This window comes from Homalodisca vitripennis, chromosome 5 (genome assembly GCF_021130785.1).
Source record: "Homalodisca vitripennis isolate AUS2020 chromosome 5, UT_GWSS_2.1, whole genome shotgun sequence".
Classification (NCBI taxonomy): domain Eukaryota; kingdom Metazoa; phylum Arthropoda; class Insecta; order Hemiptera; family Cicadellidae; genus Homalodisca; species Homalodisca vitripennis.
Genome location: NC_060211.1, coordinates 80,068,815 through 80,091,112, shown reverse-complemented (window position 1 = coordinate 80,091,112; position 22,298 = coordinate 80,068,815). Strand labels below are relative to the sequence as shown.

Sequence of the window (22,298 nt, the reverse complement as noted above, 5' to 3'; positions counted from 1 at the left end):
AAGAAGAAAGATTTGGTAACTTTTCACCGCCTGGGAAAAACTACAGTCACTAATCATCGTCCCCTGAAAGTTGTCCTGGTGAGCAAAGAAAAGGCAATCAAGCTCCTTAGAAATTTTAAAGCGAGATGTTATTGTTAAAGTTAATGCCTCACTATCTGAAATGTCCATTTCTTCTGACAAGACTCCTGCAGAGCGTAGTTTTTCTGGCGGATTTGCGATCAGAGTTAAACGATCGTATTGGAAAGGGTGAAACTGGGCTTACCATCAAGTTTTTTTTAACGGCACACCTAAGATTGTTCAAACGAAAAAACCGATTAAACTTCAACGGGAAATCCAATATATCTATTTATTATGAAAATGTGAACGGACTGAGGACTAAGTTAAATGATCTAAGATTATTGTTAGCACATGTACTTATAAATATAGTAATGCTTACTGAGTACTAACCTAACTCCAGACTTTCAAGATTGCGAACTTGGCTTTGTTAATTTATAACTTATTCAGATGTGACAGATCTCCAGAGTCCAGTGACAAATCCAGTGGTGGAGGTGTCCTAGTGGCAGTGGACAAGGACCTCTCCTCTCGTCAAATTGTTTACTCCAACATATGGCCCTTTTGAAACACTATTTTTTGTCTATTACGTTTAATGGTAACATGAAGCATCTGTTGAAAACTGTGTATATATACCGCCAAGTAAAACCCCTCGGTGTGTATAATGGTTATTGTCTTGCAGTTGAGGATGTCCATGTCCTACTGAGTCTGTGAATTTCATGGAAGTCCAGTCCTCATTGGGGACTTCAATATGCCTCGCATTGATTGGCATCTTGATGATTCTGCTGGTCTTACTTGCCTCTGCCAGGGCTATCAAGGATTTGGCAGGCATGTTTTGGGCTATTGCAAAATAACCATGTATTGAACTCTAGGGGAGTTTCTCCTTGATCTTGTATATTTGCCTCCACTGAATTTACATGTAAGAAAAGAGTCATCTCCATTGCTCCCCAGTTGATGTGCAGCATCCCGCCCCTGAATATTGTCCTTCAGACTGATAAATATTAATCCTAAACCTAGGTGTACTTATATGTGCCCAGCTTTGGCAAATGTCCGTCTTCATGAAGTATATAATAGTCTGATAGCTGAGGAACTTATTCTACCCAGATGAAACTCTTGATGTTAATATGCTTTTTGAACATTTTTGTGATGTACTGAGAGAAATCGTTGCAAAACACACTCCACTCAAGAAAATTGGTGCTTCCAGGTTTCCATGTTGGTTCTCCACCGAACTTACAAACCTTACAATTGAAAAGAAGAGACTACATCGGAAATACAAGGATTCTCTCGATGAACAATCATACGCTGAGTTTTCAAGAATCCGAACTCAATGTCGTAACTTGTCAAGAGTGTGCTACTACGACTACATTACGTATGTTCAAGGTTGCATTACCTCTGATTCCGAAGGCTTTTTGGAACTTTGCTAGGAACATCAAACGTCATGATATGTGCCCCTCTACTCTTAAGTATGGAGATCAATCGGAAACTAAGGCCAAGCAGATGTGTGATTTATTCGCAAGCTACTGTTTCTTTCTGTTTTCTCGCCACCTTCACTCGTTAGCAACAGTTACAGATTCAACACTCCCTTCTGCCTTAGTGAGTTGTCCTTCACTACCTCGGAGGTTTTTGATGCCCTGGGTGAACTTGATGTTACCAAGGGATGCGGCCCTGATCTTATTCCATCGAGTGTCCTTCGATACTGTAGGGTACTGCTTTGTAACCCTCTGCAAGCTCTCTTCAATAAGTCACTCCATGATGGGATCTTTCCAGACGTCCTCAAGCTGAGCTATGTCGTACCAATACATAAATGTGGATCTAAGGAAGATGCTACAAACTATCGTCCGATAGTAATCCAGTCAGCTGTTGTCAAGATTTTCGAAAAGCTCGTTGTGAAGAAACTCAACCCTCTCTTTCTTAATGTCATCTCACCAAAACAACATGGTTTCTGCAGAGGAAAATCTACAACTACTAATCTGATTGTATTGGAAACGAAAATTGTTGAGGCCTTTAGCAACCGCAAAACAACTCGATGCCCATCTATCTTGACTTTTTCGAAGGCCTTTGACAGAGTTAATCATTCCCATCTTCTGGCCAAATTGGAAGCTTACGGTGTTTGTCCGGGTATCTTCTTGAATGGATTGGCAGTTATCTGTCTAATCGAAGACTTGTGGTAAAATCTTTTGGATCCCTTTCTTCTGAGTTTCGTCGTTACATCAGGAGTACCACTCAAGGCTCGCATTTGGGACCCCCTTTTATTTAACATCTTCATCAATGACATTGTTGACATCATTAAGGTGGACTCTCTTCTTTTCGCCGACGACATTAAACTATACAGTTCCGTAGAAAGTGAAGTCGATTGCTTGAATCTTCAGTGTGGCCTGGATGCAGTCAAGAGTTGGTGTCGTCAAAATGATATGACGCTTAATATAAATAAAAGCTCTTGTATCACATTTCATCCGAACCAAGTCTCCCATATTTTCAATTATACGCTTGACGGTGCCCTATTATCAAGAAGCAACATTGTCCGAGATCTTGGCATAGTTCTGAGTGAAGACTTAACCCCCCACGAACATATTAACAACATTTGTGCCAGAGCTGCTAAGGCACTTGGTTTCATAACTCGCTCTTCCAGAGACTTTCATGATCCTACTGTACTCGCGACGCTATACTGCACACTAGTTTCGACCTCTGCTTGAGTATAGTTGTGTCATGTGGTCTCCTCATCAAGTAACTTTGGTGCGCCAGATTCAATCTATACAAGACAAATTCATCCCGTCTATTTGGTTGTAGGCTGGGATTCGCCTACAGAGACGTACCGCTGCGGCTTATCGAGGAAGAATTGGGACTTTGTTCCCTGGAAACCAGAAGGAGTAATCCAGGGGGTTATGTTTCTGCACAAACTTATCACTGGCGGCATTGTTTGTCCAGAGATCTTGAGAGGAGTTTTCTTTTTCGCTGTCCAATGGGTACGAGATCTTCAGAACTATTCGGCAGACGTCACGTTGGTTAGAACTATGAAGCCAATAGTACCCTCATACGTATCCAACGTCTTGGAAACATAGTATCTCCTCACGTGGACTTCTTCGCTGATAGTGTCACTGTGGTCAAGAAGAAAACTGTAAGTGCCTTGGTATTATAGAAATTGCAAGCGCCATTTATGGTTTATTGATTTTTGTTGAATTATATATTATTTAGCGACATTTGTTTATAGATATTATTATTGTTATTATTATTTATTATCTATGTGTGTGTGTGTGTGTGTGTGTGTGTGTGTGTGTGTGTGTGTGTGTGTGTGTGTGTGTGTGTGTGTGTGTACGTATGTGTGTGTGTGTATGTATAATGTAGATGCGCTGCTTTGATTCTTTGGAAATGTATTTATTATTCGTTTTCTATAACTTCAGATTTTTTATATAAATTGTTATCTTTTCATACATATTAATTCTGTTATCTTTTTTTTTTCTTCTAAATATTTTTATTTTTCATTTGTTGTTGACTGGTAACTTACGGATGTTTGTTTTGATATAAATTAATTATGTGCTTGTTGTAAGTAATACGTAGCTCCTAGTCATTCATCAGTTTATGCATGTTAGCCACCACATTGTAAATTTTTCATTGTATATTTTTTTGATGTATTTGGGTTTTTTCTCCCCGTTGAAATAAATAAATAAATAAATATATTATGTGTATCATAATATTTTGTTGGTTAATTATTTGTGCGGCTAATTTGATTAAATTTGAATTAATTAAAATCATTCATCCTCAAAAATATTAAACTAAAGATGCCTACGCTTAAACTAATACTGTCAACTCATGGATATGCAGTGCTTGGATTATCTCTGAGGAAACTTGTTGACGTGGTTTACTCATATTCAATACGGCGAAAGCTATCATAGTTTCAGAAAGTGTAATATCTTATTATAGCTTTAGCAAGTGAGATTACACGGTCCATTCGGTGGATATAATGTCGGATGACTCATTGAGTAATGAATCAGCGACCTCATTGCCCTGATAGCAACAGCATAATATACAGTGTTTGGCTGAGATAAACAATAATGGAGTCTATAAGACCTTTGTGCAGTCTTAAATGCACATTTTCTTGCAGACTTTGATTTCATTTGTTTCAAGACGTCACCGTCTCAAATTAATTTAAATGAAGAAAATTAAATAATTTAATTATTAATTATTAAATTTAAGAAACTTAATTGATATGTCAAAACGAAACTGTGACAGATTTCATAATTGTACTGATTGCAGGTACCATAACATAGTATAAATTTCAAATATAATAAGAGCCTCCGATTCAGTCGTACAAGTTACTGTAAGATCCTAATCTATTACAAAACCGTGGTTTATCCAACGGTTTGTTCCATCGATTTGAGTTAAATTAATTTTAAATTTGGTATTGAAATAACAATTAACCCGGTGATTTATTTTCTCAGGTATGAATTACGATATCTCTCCAGAAAAACCACAGAATTTGTTAATGAGTGTTACATCAGTACTTAACGATTAGGCCTAGAAGTTACAAAATGTGTAGAAGTGATGTCCACATTACACACATTATGAGTTGAAGTTAAAAGGTTACATTACACGGATTTAACTATGGTTATTATATAAAATATTCTGAGTTTAACTAGAAAGATAAAATTATTTCGAACATTAACCTTAGTTAAATGTTTTTGTATACTTGGCCTTATGTCTGCAGACTTTTTACACCTGGAGAATATGATAGATTCTAATCCTCGAAACGTAGGCCCTTATTTTGTAACATAACATTTGCAAATGTCCAAAAGAGTATCCTTTCAAACCATCCATTGTTTGTAATAGTACAAACGTTGAACAGAGAACAGAGGGCTCAGTTAAACATAGTTCACAGCGCCATCCTATGGACAGGCCTAGGCACTACCATTTATGGTAACTTGTTTTTGGTTTTATAACTAGACAACTCAACTGTGTAAATAAAATCTACATCTTTCAACTCTGTTCGCTCCAACTGTTACAGATCATATGGGTGAATAGGTAACTTAAATTCTAATTTATCCAAGTAGACACAGTTATGTCCAAGCTCATTACATATGCAACATATGTAAGACTTTCAGATTCCAAGCCACGTGAGAATTAATTTGTAGTCAGGTTGGACAATTGTATGATCTAGAAGCTTCGTGACTGTGCCATTACGCTGCCCAGTTGTCTGCTTGACCTTGACTTTACATAGACATTGCAGTAACTAAACTAAGTAGCAGAATTGAACATCCTACGTTTTGTGTTATGTTGCCAGAGCAAACCTTTGTAATTTACTGTATACCTTTTACTACTGTATGTAGTCACACATACACTAACATAGTGAGCGAGGTTCAAACCTCCCTCCTACATATATCTTTGGAAATTGATAATAAATTACTGCCGATCATCGTCATATTGGCTAGTAAATACTTTATATTAATGTATTAGGTACACTACTTCAGACACACCACATCACCAAACTGGAACTCACTTGTTTTAAAATAATGTAACATCGTGTTTTGTCATAATAGTAATTCTTTATTGTGTTAGCAGTTTTAAAACTGCATAAATGGTCAATTGCACAAGGTGATATGCTCTAAAGAAATTGTCTTACTTTCACACTCTCATTCATTCTTTAACTCATTCTCCCAGTTATTATTTTCATACTTTCACTGGAACTAGAGGATTGACCTAATTAATTTTAGATTTAGTCCTTGTTATTCGTCATAAACTCCTTAACAGAGTAGAATTTCTATATAATAATAAAGGATTTGATATTTGATTTCATCATGAAGCTTATTATAACCGCCGTGAATGAGATAAACATCAACCTCGGCAGGAAAACTGAATTAAGCAGATCTGTGTTGTACATAGAAATTGTGCCATTCTCTAATCTCGTGTTTTGCAGTAGAATTGTATACCAAATTTGTTGCCACAAATAATTCTGATTCATCCTGTTTCCTCCTAAAGATACTAAGAATAAAACATATATAAAAATCAACTTTGCCCAGTTTATTAAAGACAAAACTAATACAACGTAGTATCAAAGGACAAAACGCAACCGTAGTCTTTATTGAAGTGACTGCAACTATTTCCCGACCTTTTGCGTACTTACGCACCTTACGTACATGTCCTATGACCTTTTGACTTAATAATCAATCAATCCCCGAGTGAGATAAAATTGAGTGACTCAGTGTCTTCCCACTCAAGGGAGATGTGTAATATGTTCGGCAAATTCTTCTCTTCCGTGTATGTGCTTGCTCTTTGTAATATGGTCGGCAAATTCTTCTCTTCTGTGTATGTGCTTGCTTTTAACAGGTCATCGCCAACAATGCGTATAGCATGCCCTTTACTTTCTCCGAGACCTCATTAGTGCTGAAGTAATCCTCAAAAGGCTGAAAGCTCTCGACGCTTCTAAGGGATGCAACCCTGATAACACTACTCCTGGAGTTCTGAAGCATTGCCGTGTCGAACTAGCCCCTTCACTGCTCCATATGTTCAATTTAAGCTTGGTCAAGGGAGAATTTCCTGTGATATCCTGAAGGAGGGTTAAGTCGTACCCATTTTCAAGCTTGGTAACAGAAAGGACGTGGGTAATTATCAGCCGATTGTGATCCTCTCAGTGCTGAGCAAGATATTGGAGGGTTTGGTGCTGGACCTCTCCCAGCCTTTTTTCAAGAACATTATTATTGATGAACAGCATGGCTTCATGGCAGGGAGATTTACTATAACAGATCTTCTCGTATTCAATGGTCACTTTCTTGAGGCTTTTAGCCGAAGGCGCCAAGTTGATGCACTCTACATAGATCTTAGCAACGCGGTTGACTGGATCAGCCACAATCACCTACTTAATAAACTGGAGGGTTATGGTGTGTTGGACACGATGTTATCTTTCCGATACGAAGCTGTTGGTTCGTTTAACTTAATCGGACTTCTGATGCCTTTGTCCCAGCGACCGGAGTGCCTCAGGGCTCACACCTTGGCTCACTTTTGTTTTCTATCTTTATTAATGATATCAAGAGGTCACTAAAGTTCCTTTTTTTGGTGTTTTCTGATGATATAACACTTTTTCTTGAAATATCTTCCATACCAGACTGCGAACATATTCAGAAAGCTCTTAACTGTGTATTGAGATGGTGTCGGTGCAATGGTGTATGACCATTAATGCCAGCGAGACCAAGATGATGATATTGAAAAGAACCATCTCAACAATTCGCTTTAACTACCTTGATGACACGCCTCTTGATCATTGCACATTTATCAAAGACTTTGGAATAGTTTTTTACTCTCCTTTGGCTACAGTCTCCACATAGACCAAATATGCTGCCGAGCTTCTCATATGATTGATCTGATTATGAGAACTTCTAGACATGGCTTTAGTTCAAATGTTCTTGTAATGCTCAAGTTCCTCGTTCTCCAGCTGCTCGAGTACCGATCAGTTGTTTGTCTCTTTATCAATTGGGCTTCATTGGCAGACTGCAGTGCGTTCATGCACCAGCTGTATCCACTGGTGGTCAGAAGAGAGGTTGCTGATGTCATATTTCTCTACAAGGTTCTACACTCTGTTGTAGTTTTCCCCCTTCTCTTGGGGCAAATTACGTTCCGTCTTCCTTCTACTACAAGGTCGCACCGCCTGTCCGACCTGGGCCACTTAGGCCGTAGCTATCTACAGTTCAGCCCGATAATTCTTCGGCTGGGCAATGAAGTGTGTGGTGGAGTTGACTTCTTCTAAGATCGACTGAGAGCAATGAAACGTGCGGTATTAACAATGAGGTTGGAGTCATTTTTGAGAGACAGAGTTTAATTGAGCTTGTTGGGTCCTGTTAAGGTATTTTTATATGAGATATAAGCATTATTGTTTCAAGCTACTGATTGGTAAGAAAACATTCAAAATTCCAAGCCAATAGCTCATACAGTTCTTGAGATATCCAGCAGAAACGTTAAGGTTCACCAACACTCAGCCACATCCCATTGGCTGGGTGACATGAACCGTCTAGTGATGGACGCTCAGCCAATTATTTTTACTCAATTATGGACAGTGAGTGTTCAGATGCTGTTGTTCTGTGTTGATTGGTCTGGATGTTATACCCTTATCTAGTTGTTAGACGTGCCTTTGAAGAACTCAGTTTTTATGTTGACTGTACATGATACTCCCTCACCTCAGTACAACCTACTACACGACATGTGGTCTGATGTACTCCTTGTTATTGGTTCTATGTACACTTGAAAACGTATATGTATATGTTATCAACAGAATTGTGTAACCGAAATGGCAGTAGAGAATTTCAAATATGTCAAAATAAAGTAAGTACTACCCTAAAGCTTATTGGTTGTCTATTACTATTGATCTAGAGAAATAAAGATAAATGTTGGGGAAGGATGAAATAACGTAACTTGTGTATACATTTCTCTTGTATATTGAAGAGTAAGTATTGTCACCTACACAACAATTAAGCGCTCTGACAATAGTTGGGGAAGGATGAAATAACGTAACTTGTACATTTTCTCTTGTATATTGAAGAGTAAGTATTGGCACCTACACAACAATTAAGCGTTCTGACAATAGTTGGGGAAGGATAAAATAACGTAACTTGTGTATACTTGTATATTGAAGAGTAAGTATTGAAGCGTTCTGACAATAGTTGGGGAAGGATGAAATAACGTAACTTGTGTATACATTTCTCTTGTATATTGAAGAGTAAGTATTGGCACCTACACAACAATTAAGCGCTCTGACAATAGTTGGGGAAGGATGAAATAACGTAACTTGTGTATACATTTCTCTTGTATATTGAAGAGTAAGTATTGGCACCTACACAACAATTAAGCGCTCTGACAATAGCTTGGTCATGAACAGTCATCAGTATAATTTGTATTATACAAGTTGAGGCCTAAATATGGGAGCTGGCAGTAGCACGTTGTAATGATGCAAGTGCCTCACGCCTGCCAAAGTTAGATAAATTAAGTCAATTTGGTGAAGAATGCTGCCGACCTACATACTTTAAAACATTGGCTCTGGAAAAGCCGCCAATCATAGAAGTTAGAATGTGTGATTGAACAATTATCAACGCTTTGTCAATATAATTATTATAAGAGCTGCACAATTTTTTATCACACCGTATTTAAAATACTAAGCGGATTAAAATTGCCTATTAATTTAGGAAGGGATACTGATTCCTACAATTCTCAACCACAAAACAACTATAATACATTGAATAAAGAGTCATCAATACCTAGGTTGATTGACACATTTTGCAGACATACATTACATTTTGGTATTGAAGGTTCTGGTAAGAGGATTTTTCCTATTTTATTGAATGATTTGTTATAGTGTATAGATTTGACACATATGTAAAATAATTTTAGACTATATTAAGTTTTTAAATTATTTAATATAAATGTTCGACTTTGATCAACTGAAAACAGTTCGTGTTTTTTTTTGTTTTGAGTCAACTGCGTCACGTGCACTGCAAGAATGTTTTAAGGGACAACACTATCCTTATTTACTACCTTCGATAAAACATTTTAAGGATGCAACGCAATGGAAAGATGTGTCAGGGTTAGAGAATTTGAAAATGTACAGAGGTTTGATTGCAATCGATAAACCTTGACTGAAACACTGATTGATAACAGAGAATAGAGTCGTTGACAATTGACTTTAATAGAACGAGATTCTAATGTGATTTAGTCCGATGAAGTTTCCTGCTCAAACTGACCTTGATTTCTGATTTTTATGTAATACCAAGAACCAGGGCCCAAACGCACAGAACGTTCGAAACAGAGAGCGAAAGTTTTGTAATTTCTTTGTGATATACAGATAAATTAAGGTTTTGATTATCTATTTAGTATAAAGAAAAGCAAAATTAACGAAACAAATAGATGTAATATTTTTTGGCCAATGTTGATTAATGTCTGTGAGCATATTCTTTGGAAATGGTGCTTAATTATTTTAATTTTGAGTAATTTTTAATGTTTCATAAAATACCTAATTAGAGTTTACGGAATCAGATTTTTACTACTCAATTTTTATGTCTGTTTAAACTTTTTGCTGAGACATTGCTAAAATACATGAAAGTTATCTTGACACCAATGTAGGTTACAGTGTAACAAAACGCCTTCCAGTGTTTTAAAAGTTACGTAAACAAACAAACTACAAATCCGTACGTGATCGTAAAACAAACAATACGCCGGTATTCGAAACTCAACATTTGCTCCAGTGTTGCCAACTGAAAATAATGTATGACGGCAAATTACCTAAACACGAGACAAAAGTTTGAAAACGGTCTAAAACTGTTTTGCATAGTTTTGATCTTGGGTTTATTTTCTTATGTCACTGTCCTCTACACGGGGATCTATTGATGGAATGGATTAGATTCGGCCTTGATAAGAGATTTGTGTTTTAAAGATTTAAGATAAGTGTTAATTTCTGTTCAACTTAACGTAGGCTGATTGTGAAATTGAGAAATCATATTGAATAACTCTAATAACATAAAATATTCAGTATTGCAAAGAATTCAGTATTATAAAGGACTTAGTACGTATTTGGTTAGCTAGAAGAAGAAATAAACAACCTGTGTGCTTTGTGCAGGAAAACTATTATTCAATTACAACACAAAACAAGTAATAAATGTTGTAAATTAATACTTTTTAACTTCTGAAAAAACCATAAAGGAAACAATGAGTGATGAAATTGTTATCTGCCTTAAAACAACTTTAAATGTAACTGATTTAACTTAGAGGATATCTAGTGGAATATTAAAACCTCAATCAATCAACATCCTGGATACTTTTAGTCTGCGCCACTCACTTACCTTTTAATCCGTTCGGAAGAGGTTGCTTTTGATAGTGGTTCCTATTACATTTTTTACTTGCTCTAAACTATCGCATTTCCGTGAAAAAAGCTTTCATATGCTTTGGTCGGTATTTCCCTGGAAAACCTCCATCTATAAAAATGTAACAGAGGTGGGATTTTTAAGAAGCTCTGTGTACCCAACTCATGTGATGAAGCTGGGAAATTTAAACCAAGGTAATTGTTTAGCTAAGCGAAATTTTGAGTCGATAATATATGAACTGAAAAGATACCTTTTTTGTATACATCGGGTGGTAAAGTCGTTGAAGCGATGATGTATGGCGTGTGTTTAATCAGCCATTCACACTGAACTGTTGAGACATGTGATAAAGCTTCAAATCTAAATCACAACCAGACTGTTATGTGCTTACAGGGTGATTACTATCTTAAGTCCGCTAGTCACACGAGAATCGGTGATTTATGTGCTAAAACACAGTTTCGTGCTCAAATGGTAAATTGACAAAACGGTTTGTTCCTGTTAACCTCGTGTTAAATTAACATATCGCATGTGTGCTGATCTGACGTTGTAATATGTTTCGTTTGATATGAACACTGTGTTTTTATGTTCAAAGACCACTAACATTTAGTTTTACATTCTTATCAGTAAAACTAGCTCAGCCAAACATCTTATCGTTATAAATATAACGGACTTGCAAAAAGCCCTTGCACCTTTTTTCTATATTCTACATCTATGTGCTTGATTTAATAATATTTGACAGCTTTCTTAGATATTTTTCATCGGATTCCTAGACTTATTATGGTACCTGACAGGCTATTTCGAGAGATATTTTCGTTCGTTGTTGGAGACATTAATGTAACACCGTTCGGAAACAAAAAATACTTTTTAAACTTGTTCAAACAAACATGACAGATGTCTATGGTTTCAATTACTATTTCAGTAGTTAAAGTAACAAAGAAAAGGTTCTAAAGTTTTGGGAACAACTTACGAAATTTGATCGCCATTTCTTATTGACGCCACTGAACCCTAGCTTTGTTTAAAAAATGATCTTTAAAATTATCATTAATTCCATTTTTTATTTTTGTGCACTTCTAGAAATTTACTAACCTTAGTAGAGCAGAAACATTAGTATACTATAAAAGCAAACAATTAACACATTAATTGTATAACATCAACTCATTGCGTGAATAACAAAAAAAATCAGTTTAGTTGCGGCCGTTGTTCCACTGGCACTACTGATAAGATACCGTGCGTGTGGCTGCTTGTGTTATCGTGCGTATCTTTTCCTGGAAATTTATATATTTTATAAATTGTGGTGTTTGTGGCTTGGTATGCAAAAAAGATAAATTGTCTGTTAGATGTAGTGTTAAAAATGAAGGCGTGGAAACGAGAACGGATGCAAAGAAAGAATAGTAATGTGTGACTTGTGTATGTAACAAGGATACCTCGTCAACCAGCAACAATAAATTGTCATAAAATTCAATTTCTAAGACAATTTAGACTGCAGTATGGCATTGTTTGTTGGGCAGGTGGGCCAAAGTCAGTTATTGACAACCTAAGAAGAATGCAAAACACGTTTCTACACATGGTTCTAAAAAAATAAAAATTAGATAGCTTTACCAATACTTGAACATCCTTATAGTCCATTTGTTTACTTATAAAACTTTACAACTGTTTTATTGCAGAAGTTCACAGAGGGTTCTCACGTAGTCACTATAATATGCGTAGTAATAAACTCAGATTATTCATGTAACCAAAAGTAAACAAATTTATAGTAAAACAATCATTCCTATATCTGGAATCGAGGTATTTTAACAATTTACCTGCTGAAATTAAAGAAATGCAAAATACAAATCTCTATTGTAAGAGACTGAAAATATGGCTTTTAGGCTAAAAATAACTCACTTGTTTACAAGAAAATATTTGCTAACTCGTATGTGTGATTGAAATTACCATCTCGCTGATGACTTACATAGGAAACTTTGTATTTTTGTTCTCTTAAGACAAAAAGCTTAGAAAATTGCTCCTAGCCCTATAAGGACCTTTGCACTGCTTCCAGAGCGAAAGGATATTTTGGATTGGTAAGGTTGGGAGTAGGGGCCGCCTCCTGTCGATATTTATGAGGAAACGTTTAGGGCACTAATCTCAAGTGATGTCCACTAAGAAGAAGGAGAAGTCAGCTCTGAACCAGCCTCTCCAGTCAAAGCAAGCAGGGAGTGGCACACTCTTATGTATAGGCTTGCAAGAACTTTGACTCTTAGGGAAAGAAACCCCACCAACTCCAACAGTCATCTCCCGCAGTAGACCTTTCGAATTACACTTGCGCCTCAGAATCTCGACATTTGCAGGTAATGATGTGCCGCTCCTGGACATGGTTGCCCAAATTTAAGTGCTACATCGGTTTTTGATGTACACACTGTGAGTTCAGCTGGAAGGTATAAACCAGCCAGAAATGAACCCTCCAGTGGAATATTAAACTGTGTTACTTTATATGTGAACTCAAACAATATCGTATTTGAAGTTGTATAAACGATATATCTATTTCGAATAATCTTAGCTTAGGTTCACTGTAGATATTGTTATCTGTCAATATGATCTTATCTAATGTTCGTCTCCCCCACAACAATGCGAGTCACAAACACTGTAAAGCTGTACGTCAAATTATATGATCATACGAACTAAAATCAACTAATCTATAGTAATTAATATCAATTGTTAATTTATCAACTGACCACAAGTACTGCAAATAGTGGTTAGTATATTCCATCGTTGCCATGTTTTTCAGTTGTATTATTTGTGGAATAAACTTAATTATTTCATCATTTCGAATACAAAACAAAGCTATGTCATTATGAACCCAACAGATTGACCATTAGAGTTTCACTTAGTCATTAAAGTCTCCATTTTCCGTGAGAAGTTCACAAGGAAGTGTTTTGATGTTGTTACCTGAGTGCTAATTTCCGGGAAGACCTTGAGTGAGTGCGTCATCATGACATCATCGGTCTGGAGAGCCGAACAATGGCAGTCTTGTCCTGGTGTGTCCGTGAGCCCTGATACCAGAGGACAAAGCCTGTACATGTTGTAGCTGTGAGCTTAGAACAGCGTAGAATAAATGTTTGTTCATAACATTCCACTCTCCATTGCCAATGCCACACGTATAATTATAACAATGCCTCAAAGAAAAATTGTACTACAGTAGTATTACATTCTGACCTATTTATGGTTTTGAGATCGATCACAAGAAATTATCCTAAAAGTTTCACTGTTTGGAAATGATTCACACCCATCCTTATTCGACATAACTAATTTAGTTTTGTGCGTAAAGATTAATGATTATTCTCTTTAGTTTGGTGGTGGACTTTAAGGCATCTCATTTTACTAAGGAATACAAACATAGGCGTATCTAAAATGATCAAAGGAGTAGGGGATGGTTACCACTAAACATTTTCTGTACCTCCCAGTCAAGTCAGGGTTCGGAAGCACTCCTCCGGAATATGTTAAATGCTAATAAATTAAAAATGGCAAGTTTGACAGTCGTCTCATAGCATCTAATTATTATTTTATGCTATACATAAACAGCTATAACTTATAACTTAGGCGAAAATGTTACCTTATGGAGATTTTCCGATAACACAAAAGAATTTCAAGAAAACGACGATATATAAGAGAATAACAGACGCTCAGGAAAATCGCAATATCTTAAGAACTACAAGACACATCGTTCATCTTTCTTTTAACTAGAACTTATACATTCTGTAATTTCAGGATATAAGCTTTTCTTTATAGTCGTATATTTGTACGTATGAATTTATAAGTGAAAAATACTTTGATTAAAAATGCTCTGCGACATTTAAAAATATTGCGAGTTCAATACGTTTCTCTAAATTTTGGCTCATTAGTCTAGTCCTAAATATGGTTGGAGCCCAGTATAGCTTTAAACCTGAATATTTGAGATAAAAGACAAAGTAGGTGTTCGGTGGCAAGTATTAATTATCCTTTATTATGCTCTTCATACTGAGATAGTGAAAAGAAAATGTTGTGGACTCAGTGTAGGAGTTGGAGGACACAGTTCAATACACTGTCGAGTTTCTCCACACATTAAATCAACCTGGTAACCTACCTTGTAATCTAAATTTGGCAAAGACAACAGGATTTTGGACATTTGCCATTGTAGTAACATATAAATAAGATATAACACAAAGTTTAGAGGATTGCAATCTACCATCTTCGGCAGATGGGGGGAGGGTACAAATAAAAATAAAGAACAGAAAGAAGAGTATAAGGAAAAGAAAAGGATCCAAATGTACCCGCAAGCTGCTTGAAGTTTTGGAGTCCAGTCCAGGCGTTGTCACTGCAAAGAATGCAAATATCGAGCACAAGTCAAAAGTACTATAATTCAAGAACACTATCACACATCACACCAGCACAAGCGAAATTCCAATCCTGCCAACGTTGTCTTTTACCTTTTGTAACAATATAACGATGGTAAATGTCCGAAATAATGTTATCCTTTCAGACCTTTCGCCAATAACAAACTTTAAACTACAGTTGGTGCTCGATTAATGTTTCTGTGTAATCTTATTACTCCGAAACTTTACAATGGATAGCAACTACAGGTTAAAACTTTAAATAGAAACGTTATTGAATCAAAATCTTCATAGGCACTGATCTTGATTTTTAAAAATTAAAAAAGGATACTTGTTTAGACACTCTGTGTTTATAAACTGTTAGACGAGAAATAAAAATGTGACGTTAAATTATTGTGGAACAAATAAAATTAAAAGATGCTCTTTGTGTATGCTTCTGAATGTATGGCGTATGTACCATCTAAGGAGGAACGATATGTTTCAATATTTATGGAAAATGAATTTTACTGTAGGGTTATTGGAGATGATAGGAAATCCAATGTCTTGAAGGCGGATGATTTTAGCGTGTTTTCCTTCAAGCCCATATCTGTAATATTTATAATACGAAAAGCTTTATTCTCTTAGACTTCCCCAGTAAATGGTTGGAAAGGCAGCTTTTAAGGGAAGGTCTAGAATTTCAGCTCATAAAAGTTCAAACCATTAACCATGATAGCTATTGATACAGCCCACTTCAGCATGGTACGCGCACGTCGGTGCTCTGAAATAAATATTTAGCCTTAGACGTTAAGTGTCGTCTTCGAAGTGTTTAGTCTGTGGAGCTTCGTTTGATGAGTTTATACGAGTAAATGCGTCTGAGAGCCAGCGTACGTACGATTTATTATTTAACGGTATTCCAAACCTTGTAGATTTGGTGTTTAGACGAAAAACTAGGTATCGTAAAATATATAGATACACTGCTTGTAAATTAGAATATCGTTAAAATATCGTCAGATAAGGTAATGATTCACGAATAACCATTATCATTATCAAACCAAATGTAGATTCCTTGAAGTGTTTAAGAAGTAATAACGAACAGTTTTTGGTTGTTCACAATTCTCAAATTTACTTTGAAAGCACTTTCATCTTGGACTAGACAAAATCATATCGAAGCTCGCTCATGAATCTGTTTTACATCCATAGTACAATTATGGTATTTCTTTCATTTTGGGTCAGTGGTATAAATGTTTCACCTAACCTAAAAATATTGTAGACGACCGTAAAGTTTACTATCCCAAAATTGGCTACAGCAATAATGAGAGCTTGGTGCAGAGAGACGAATAGGAATGCGAATAATCTCCTACCGCTTACCAAGGTGATGGGCGTATTTAATTTTCCAACTTGTTCCAAGTTATTCTGGCCTTGTCCCAATAGTTTAATAAAATTATCCGTCACTACAGACTGAGATGCGAAGGTGAAAATTTCGTTAACGATTATTCGATTACGAAAAAAAGTTGAAAACGTGTAGTTGTGTTTTAGGGTTCTTCATTTCTAGGCGACACAGGTGGTTCTTTTGCAGGTGACGATTTTTGAAGCCTGATAAAGTGAGATGGAACGGAACTTTTCCACGAGGAAAAGGCAAGTTTCTTTTCGACAGTTAGACGAGTTGTTTGATAGTGTCTTCTCGTCTAAGTAAATTTCATAATTTAATATTCACTTCAGAGTCACAAATTCATTCAATGTTATTAATGAATTAACCATATGTAGAATTAACCATACATGAACACATGCATGTAAAAACAACAAAAACAGAACTGACAAAGGTGAAGTAACTTTCCAACTTATTTACAAACTATCATTTATTGCAAAACAAAATACAATTATGATGTCATAACTATCCTAAAATACTAATAAACAGACAAAATGTCATAGAACATTCTTACACAGTCTCCATAAAAATACACCAATAATGTGTTTATTGAAATCCTGAACAAAAATATTAAACTTCTCATAGTAATGCAAATATATACAAAATATATCTGGTGATCATAGCTTCGAGGTGCGACGATAATGGAACTGTAAACCTGGAGTAGAAAATAATCTCGCCACGTTTGTACTGTAATTGTGTTTTGCAAGCACGATTTCCGGAATGTCACGGAACCAAATTTCAGCAGATAGCTTCTACAACCTACGATAACACCAAGTGAAGGTTTACAGCCGCACCAGCAGAGCAGTCACTGCCACGACCAGGAGTGCCAGCAGGGAGTTGGGCGAGACTCCGGAGGCTCCGTTACAGCCGTCGGAGGTGCAGGTCTCACAGAAGGTGACGACGCCTCCACCTTGAGCCTTCAACTTGGCGCACATGTCGAAGTTGCTGTTACTGGGCACGCTGCAACCTCTGATAACGGCCTTTTTGTCACCCTCTGAAAAAATCAAAGACTTCATTAAGCTCAAGAACTTTCGAGCTCTTAGAGAATCACAAGATCTCCGTCGTACACTCATATGGTAGAACCTGTGTTAGTGATAGCTGTGATGTCTGAACATGCTGTATGATGATAACGATGATGATAACGAATATGATGATACTATGCGTGAGTGTGCTAGCATGTGTGGGGTTCTATACAAAGGATAAATAAAAAAAAGGAATTTAGTTAGTATTGCACGAGTGGTGTGTGTGTGTGTGTGTGTGTGTGTGTGTGTGTGTGTGTGTGTGTGCGTGTGTGTGTGTGTGTGTGTGCGTGCGTGCGTGTGTATTTGAATGAGTGTTTGCAAGGGGGAGGGGTATTAGGAGAATAAATGAGTGTGTGAGTCAATCCAATATTGCTTAGAGTATGTACAATTAGTCTATATTGATCAATTTCAATATTTCTTTCCTTGATTGTATTAAATACTATATTCGGTTGAGACACACTCTAATCTATAGTAATGAATTATTAATTTTAATTTATTTTGTATTCAAGTTCAGTAACTTTTGTTTATTTGTATTTTATATATTTATTGATTTCAACTCAGCCCTCACACACAGGCTTAGCCCATGTGAGGGCTCTCTCTTCACATAACTTAGAAAATATTTGTGTTATATTTTAAGTTCATTTATTTTACATATTCATAAAATGTAATTAGTGATGTTTTGAGAGAAATAAAGCTATTCTATTCTATTCTAACGATTGTACTTTCACGGTTAATTAACTTCATATTTTCACAAAAAACCCATCGTTATTTATTCACCAACGCACCAAGAAGAAGCCAAATCAAATATTTGATTGTTAATATTTTGTCGTATATTTGTATCAACCACAGCATACTAGGATGGGTCATTCATTAGAAAAGAGAGTATTTGAAATTGCTCTAGCGGCGTGACTTGAATTTGTGAAAAACGATTATTTACGAGACTTGGGAACAACTTCTTAGTAAAACAATTAAGAGTCTCAAGTAAAATATCTTAAAGAAATAAAAACAGAAAAAAAATATGTACAGACATTTTGTTGAACATGGTGGAAGTTTGATATGAAAGACCAAGGAATGTAGTCAGCGTAGGCATGCAGGCTCCCAAAGTAGTAAAATCGTATAACTATTGCATTCCCTATTGTATTGCATATTTCTTCCTCAGAGGTATTTTGCAACAAATAATAGAATTACAAGTCCCGCTGGTCGCATACAAACTTCTTGTCTGTCTGGCTGCTGGAGGTCGGCGCTGAATATTTATGATCCCATTTATTTTATAAACTAATATTTCTACCAGTTACTTATTATACTACACATAACCAAACTGCTCTACTGCTTTGCTATGGCCGTCTCGCAATTATACTTAGTATCTCTAAAATAACCCAAATTATGAATAGAATTATACTTAATTCTCAAATAAAATAACGTTATGCCTTATTTTGTTTGTTTGATAGGGGTTGATAAAATATCATTAGATTATAAATTATTTGTGGAATGAATTCAAGAGATCTGTAGCCAATAATCACTGTAGTTTATTTTTATTTTAGTTTTAAGGTACGGTTATAATATTTATAACATTTTGTTATTGTGATCAATGTAATAATTTCTATAACTCCATGCGTGTTCATCGACAAGGAATAGACTGCCACCCCGCGCAAGCCTCTGTGGCTAGTGTAGGACTTATGCGTTTTTGTAAGATTAGAAATCAATTTGATTTTGATTTGATTTTATGTTCGATTACTTTCTTAAGAAAGATTCTACTACTGATTCCACGAAATACTCATGAGTGGGCTTATACAATACAAGTTTGGGCCCAGCTCCTGAACTATCGTTTTATTTTCGTTAAACAATTTTCTTTTACTGGAACACTGACCTTGTCTGACGGCCTTGACGCAGGCGAAGGCAGCATTAGCGTCGGGCACATCGAGGTTGGTGTCGATTCCCAATTTGCCAGCGAGCCCGGAGATGGCGTCTGCAGCACCCTGTAGCAATTTGGTGGCGTCCTTCATGAAGTCTGGGGTACACTCGGTGAGACCCACGCTGCTGTCGATGGGGTCTCCGCACTTGGGGTCTGTCATGGAGGTGCAGGAGTGGCACTTGAGGGCATCTCCTGCAACATCGGGGTCCTCGGTTAAGGTGGGGAATGTACTGTACAATACCATAATGTGATAAACACAAGTATTATTACAGAACGCGGCAGTAAAGAAGTCCATTAAAGGAGGAGCCTCTCGATAACGTGTTCTTCAACTAGCCAATAAGCATCATGCGGTGTTGCCAAGTTGTTTCCTAGCTGGGAGGCATAGCCAATACCAACTAGAATTTAAAGCCTGAGTGTCCGATTTTAGTAGAATATAGGCAAAGAGTATAAAAGAAAAAAAAAAAAAAGTAGCCAAACAACATTCTTATATTTGGCACTTCGACAAGACTTCGTTGAAAATAACGCGTGGTTTTCACTTTTAACAGTCATAGAATTTCATTCATAAATATTTTGAAAAAATCTCTAACAAATGTAAACACACAATATAAGAACCATGTAGAATTGACATTGAGCAACAGATTATGTCTAAGTACTTGGGTACGACAAAAAGGAATAAATATAGAACTTGCATTAGCAAAGAGTATGACTTATTTCATACAAGTCACATTTTACTATGATGTTGAAGACTCTTTAACCATTATGAAGAGTCAATACACAAATAATTCCTTTGGAGACTTTTTATTTACCATCCATAAAATCATGTTATAAACTACTCTTAAGGATAGTCGTAATGCTAAACAAGCGACATAATATATCAATATATCAAAGAAAATAACAGTTATTTGTGTGTTTTTTAAAGTAAAATCAGAAAGCTCCATAAGGGTGCGTTCACAAAGAAAGCTGGTTACAAGTACTTATTTTCAGCGCTTGCTCCAAGCGCTTGAGAATGTTGTGTGTACACTACAAACGCTTGCATTTCAAGCTTAGTGTTTTCTCAGCTCTCGTTGAGACATTGTCTTCATCAAGTGATGAAGAGTTATTTTTACTTGAAAATGTCGAATTAAAAATTCGTAGAAGGAAAGTCGGTGTTCAAGCAATTAAGCGCGGAAGAGGTAGGTTTGTGGAATACCACCATCTATTTCCTCAATTAAAATTTGACAAAGTGAGGTATATGAGAATGGTGTTAACCACGTTTAGTTACATCCTCCAAAAAATTGAAAGCGTTTCTGTAAAGTTTTGGGGAAATTGACATAGGTAACTATCAATGCCGAAGTACGACTAGTTATTTGTTTGAGGTGAGTTTATAGTGTCTTTGATTTTTGTAATAAATACTTATCAAAACATTTATTTCTAGAATATATCTTACAAGTAGTTATACAATATAACACATCTAATAGTATACAGAGTGTTTCAAATTACCTGTAGAGTGTTTTAAGGTATTGTCTCTAGGACTAACTAAATCCATATATTTGCAACATCTCAAGTTCATAAATGAAGTGGTATTTGGATTAAAAACTCAAACAAAATGGTGGCTGTAGGATTGAAAAAGAGATTTTTGAGCAATAATAAAGTTCCCAGGGACAATACCTTAAAAATAGTCGAAGGGAGTTTTGAAACACCCTATATTGAAGCCGTATAGTCATCACGTCTCACTCGTTTGACTCTCGCCACAGTGTGTAGTTTACTTCTTTTTGATCTCTCTTTACTCTTTTGAACTCTATTACGATGTAGTTTGAGGCGTTTGTCCCATATAGCCCCTCTTCTAAAGACTTGAGTTATCAGTTCATCGACATCATACTGCAAAGTTGTTTGTCTCTGACTGGTTTTGTCAACAAGAGCCGGAAAACAAGTACAAAACGTTCTTGCATGCTTGTCAGAACTTGTAGCAAGCGCTTGCTAGAAGAGACAGGCCTTGTCTGTGAACGCACACGCTTGATATAATGTAGACTTTTCTCACGCCGCGCCGGTTGGAGCTTGCAAGCACTTGCCAACAAGCGCTTGTAATCAGTTTTCTTTGTGAAAGCACCCTTATCAGAGAAACTGTCAATTGCTTCATCGCTATAAAAATAACAAACTTGGAACTGGTCAGCCGGTACATGAAGTTGTAACTAAGGAAACTGGTAATCAACCTTCACTAAACTTTAGTATGATGCCCAAGGACTCTGGCTTACATGGGCGTTGTCATAACTATCATGATGTATTTTTTCCAGTTCCCACCAGGGATTGTAAGATAGCTAACGAAAGTAAAATATATCAACATTTAAATGAGTTAGCAATGCTTTAGAGCTGTAAAAGTTCTATACTATCGAGCAAGATTAAAATAAAACGAATGAAATACACTGTCCTGTGTTCGCCAAAACACCGCTCGAGCTTAGCTAAGTTGAGCACTTAAACCTTATATTCTAATTGTGTCCAAATATTGTTTTCATATTATGTGGCAACCATGTGTTACTCTGCGATTGGCTATTACTGAAAGGACTTTTTTGGTGTCACTTGATGATATACATGATTTATCAGAGGGGACAATGTGAAATTGTATCAGAACAAGACATCCACATAGTATTGTGTAATCACTCAGGCAATCTTCTCAAATTCAAAATAATAAGTAATTGTGTTTGAATATATTAAAAATTAACTCACCTCAGATGCAGACATATTAATTTCTACTATCAT

General features: G+C 36.2%; 1 protein-coding gene across 1 annotated transcript in view; it reads right to left on the bottom strand.

Moving 5' to 3' along the window:
- Positions 1 to 17,043: 17,043 nt before the first annotated feature.
- LOC124362420 overlaps positions 17,044 to 22,298 on the bottom strand; it is a 30,736-nt gene continuing 25,481 nt past the window's right edge. The window contains exons 2-3 of the mRNA XM_046816900.1: positions 19,521 to 19,757; positions 17,044 to 17,625 (exon numbers count right to left, since the gene is read on the bottom strand). Of these exons, the coding sequence (XP_046672856.1) occupies positions 17,414 to 17,625; positions 19,521 to 19,757 (449 nt within the window). The 3' untranslated portion in view covers positions 17,044 to 17,413. The remainder of the gene's footprint in view (positions 17,626 to 19,520; positions 19,758 to 22,298) is intronic.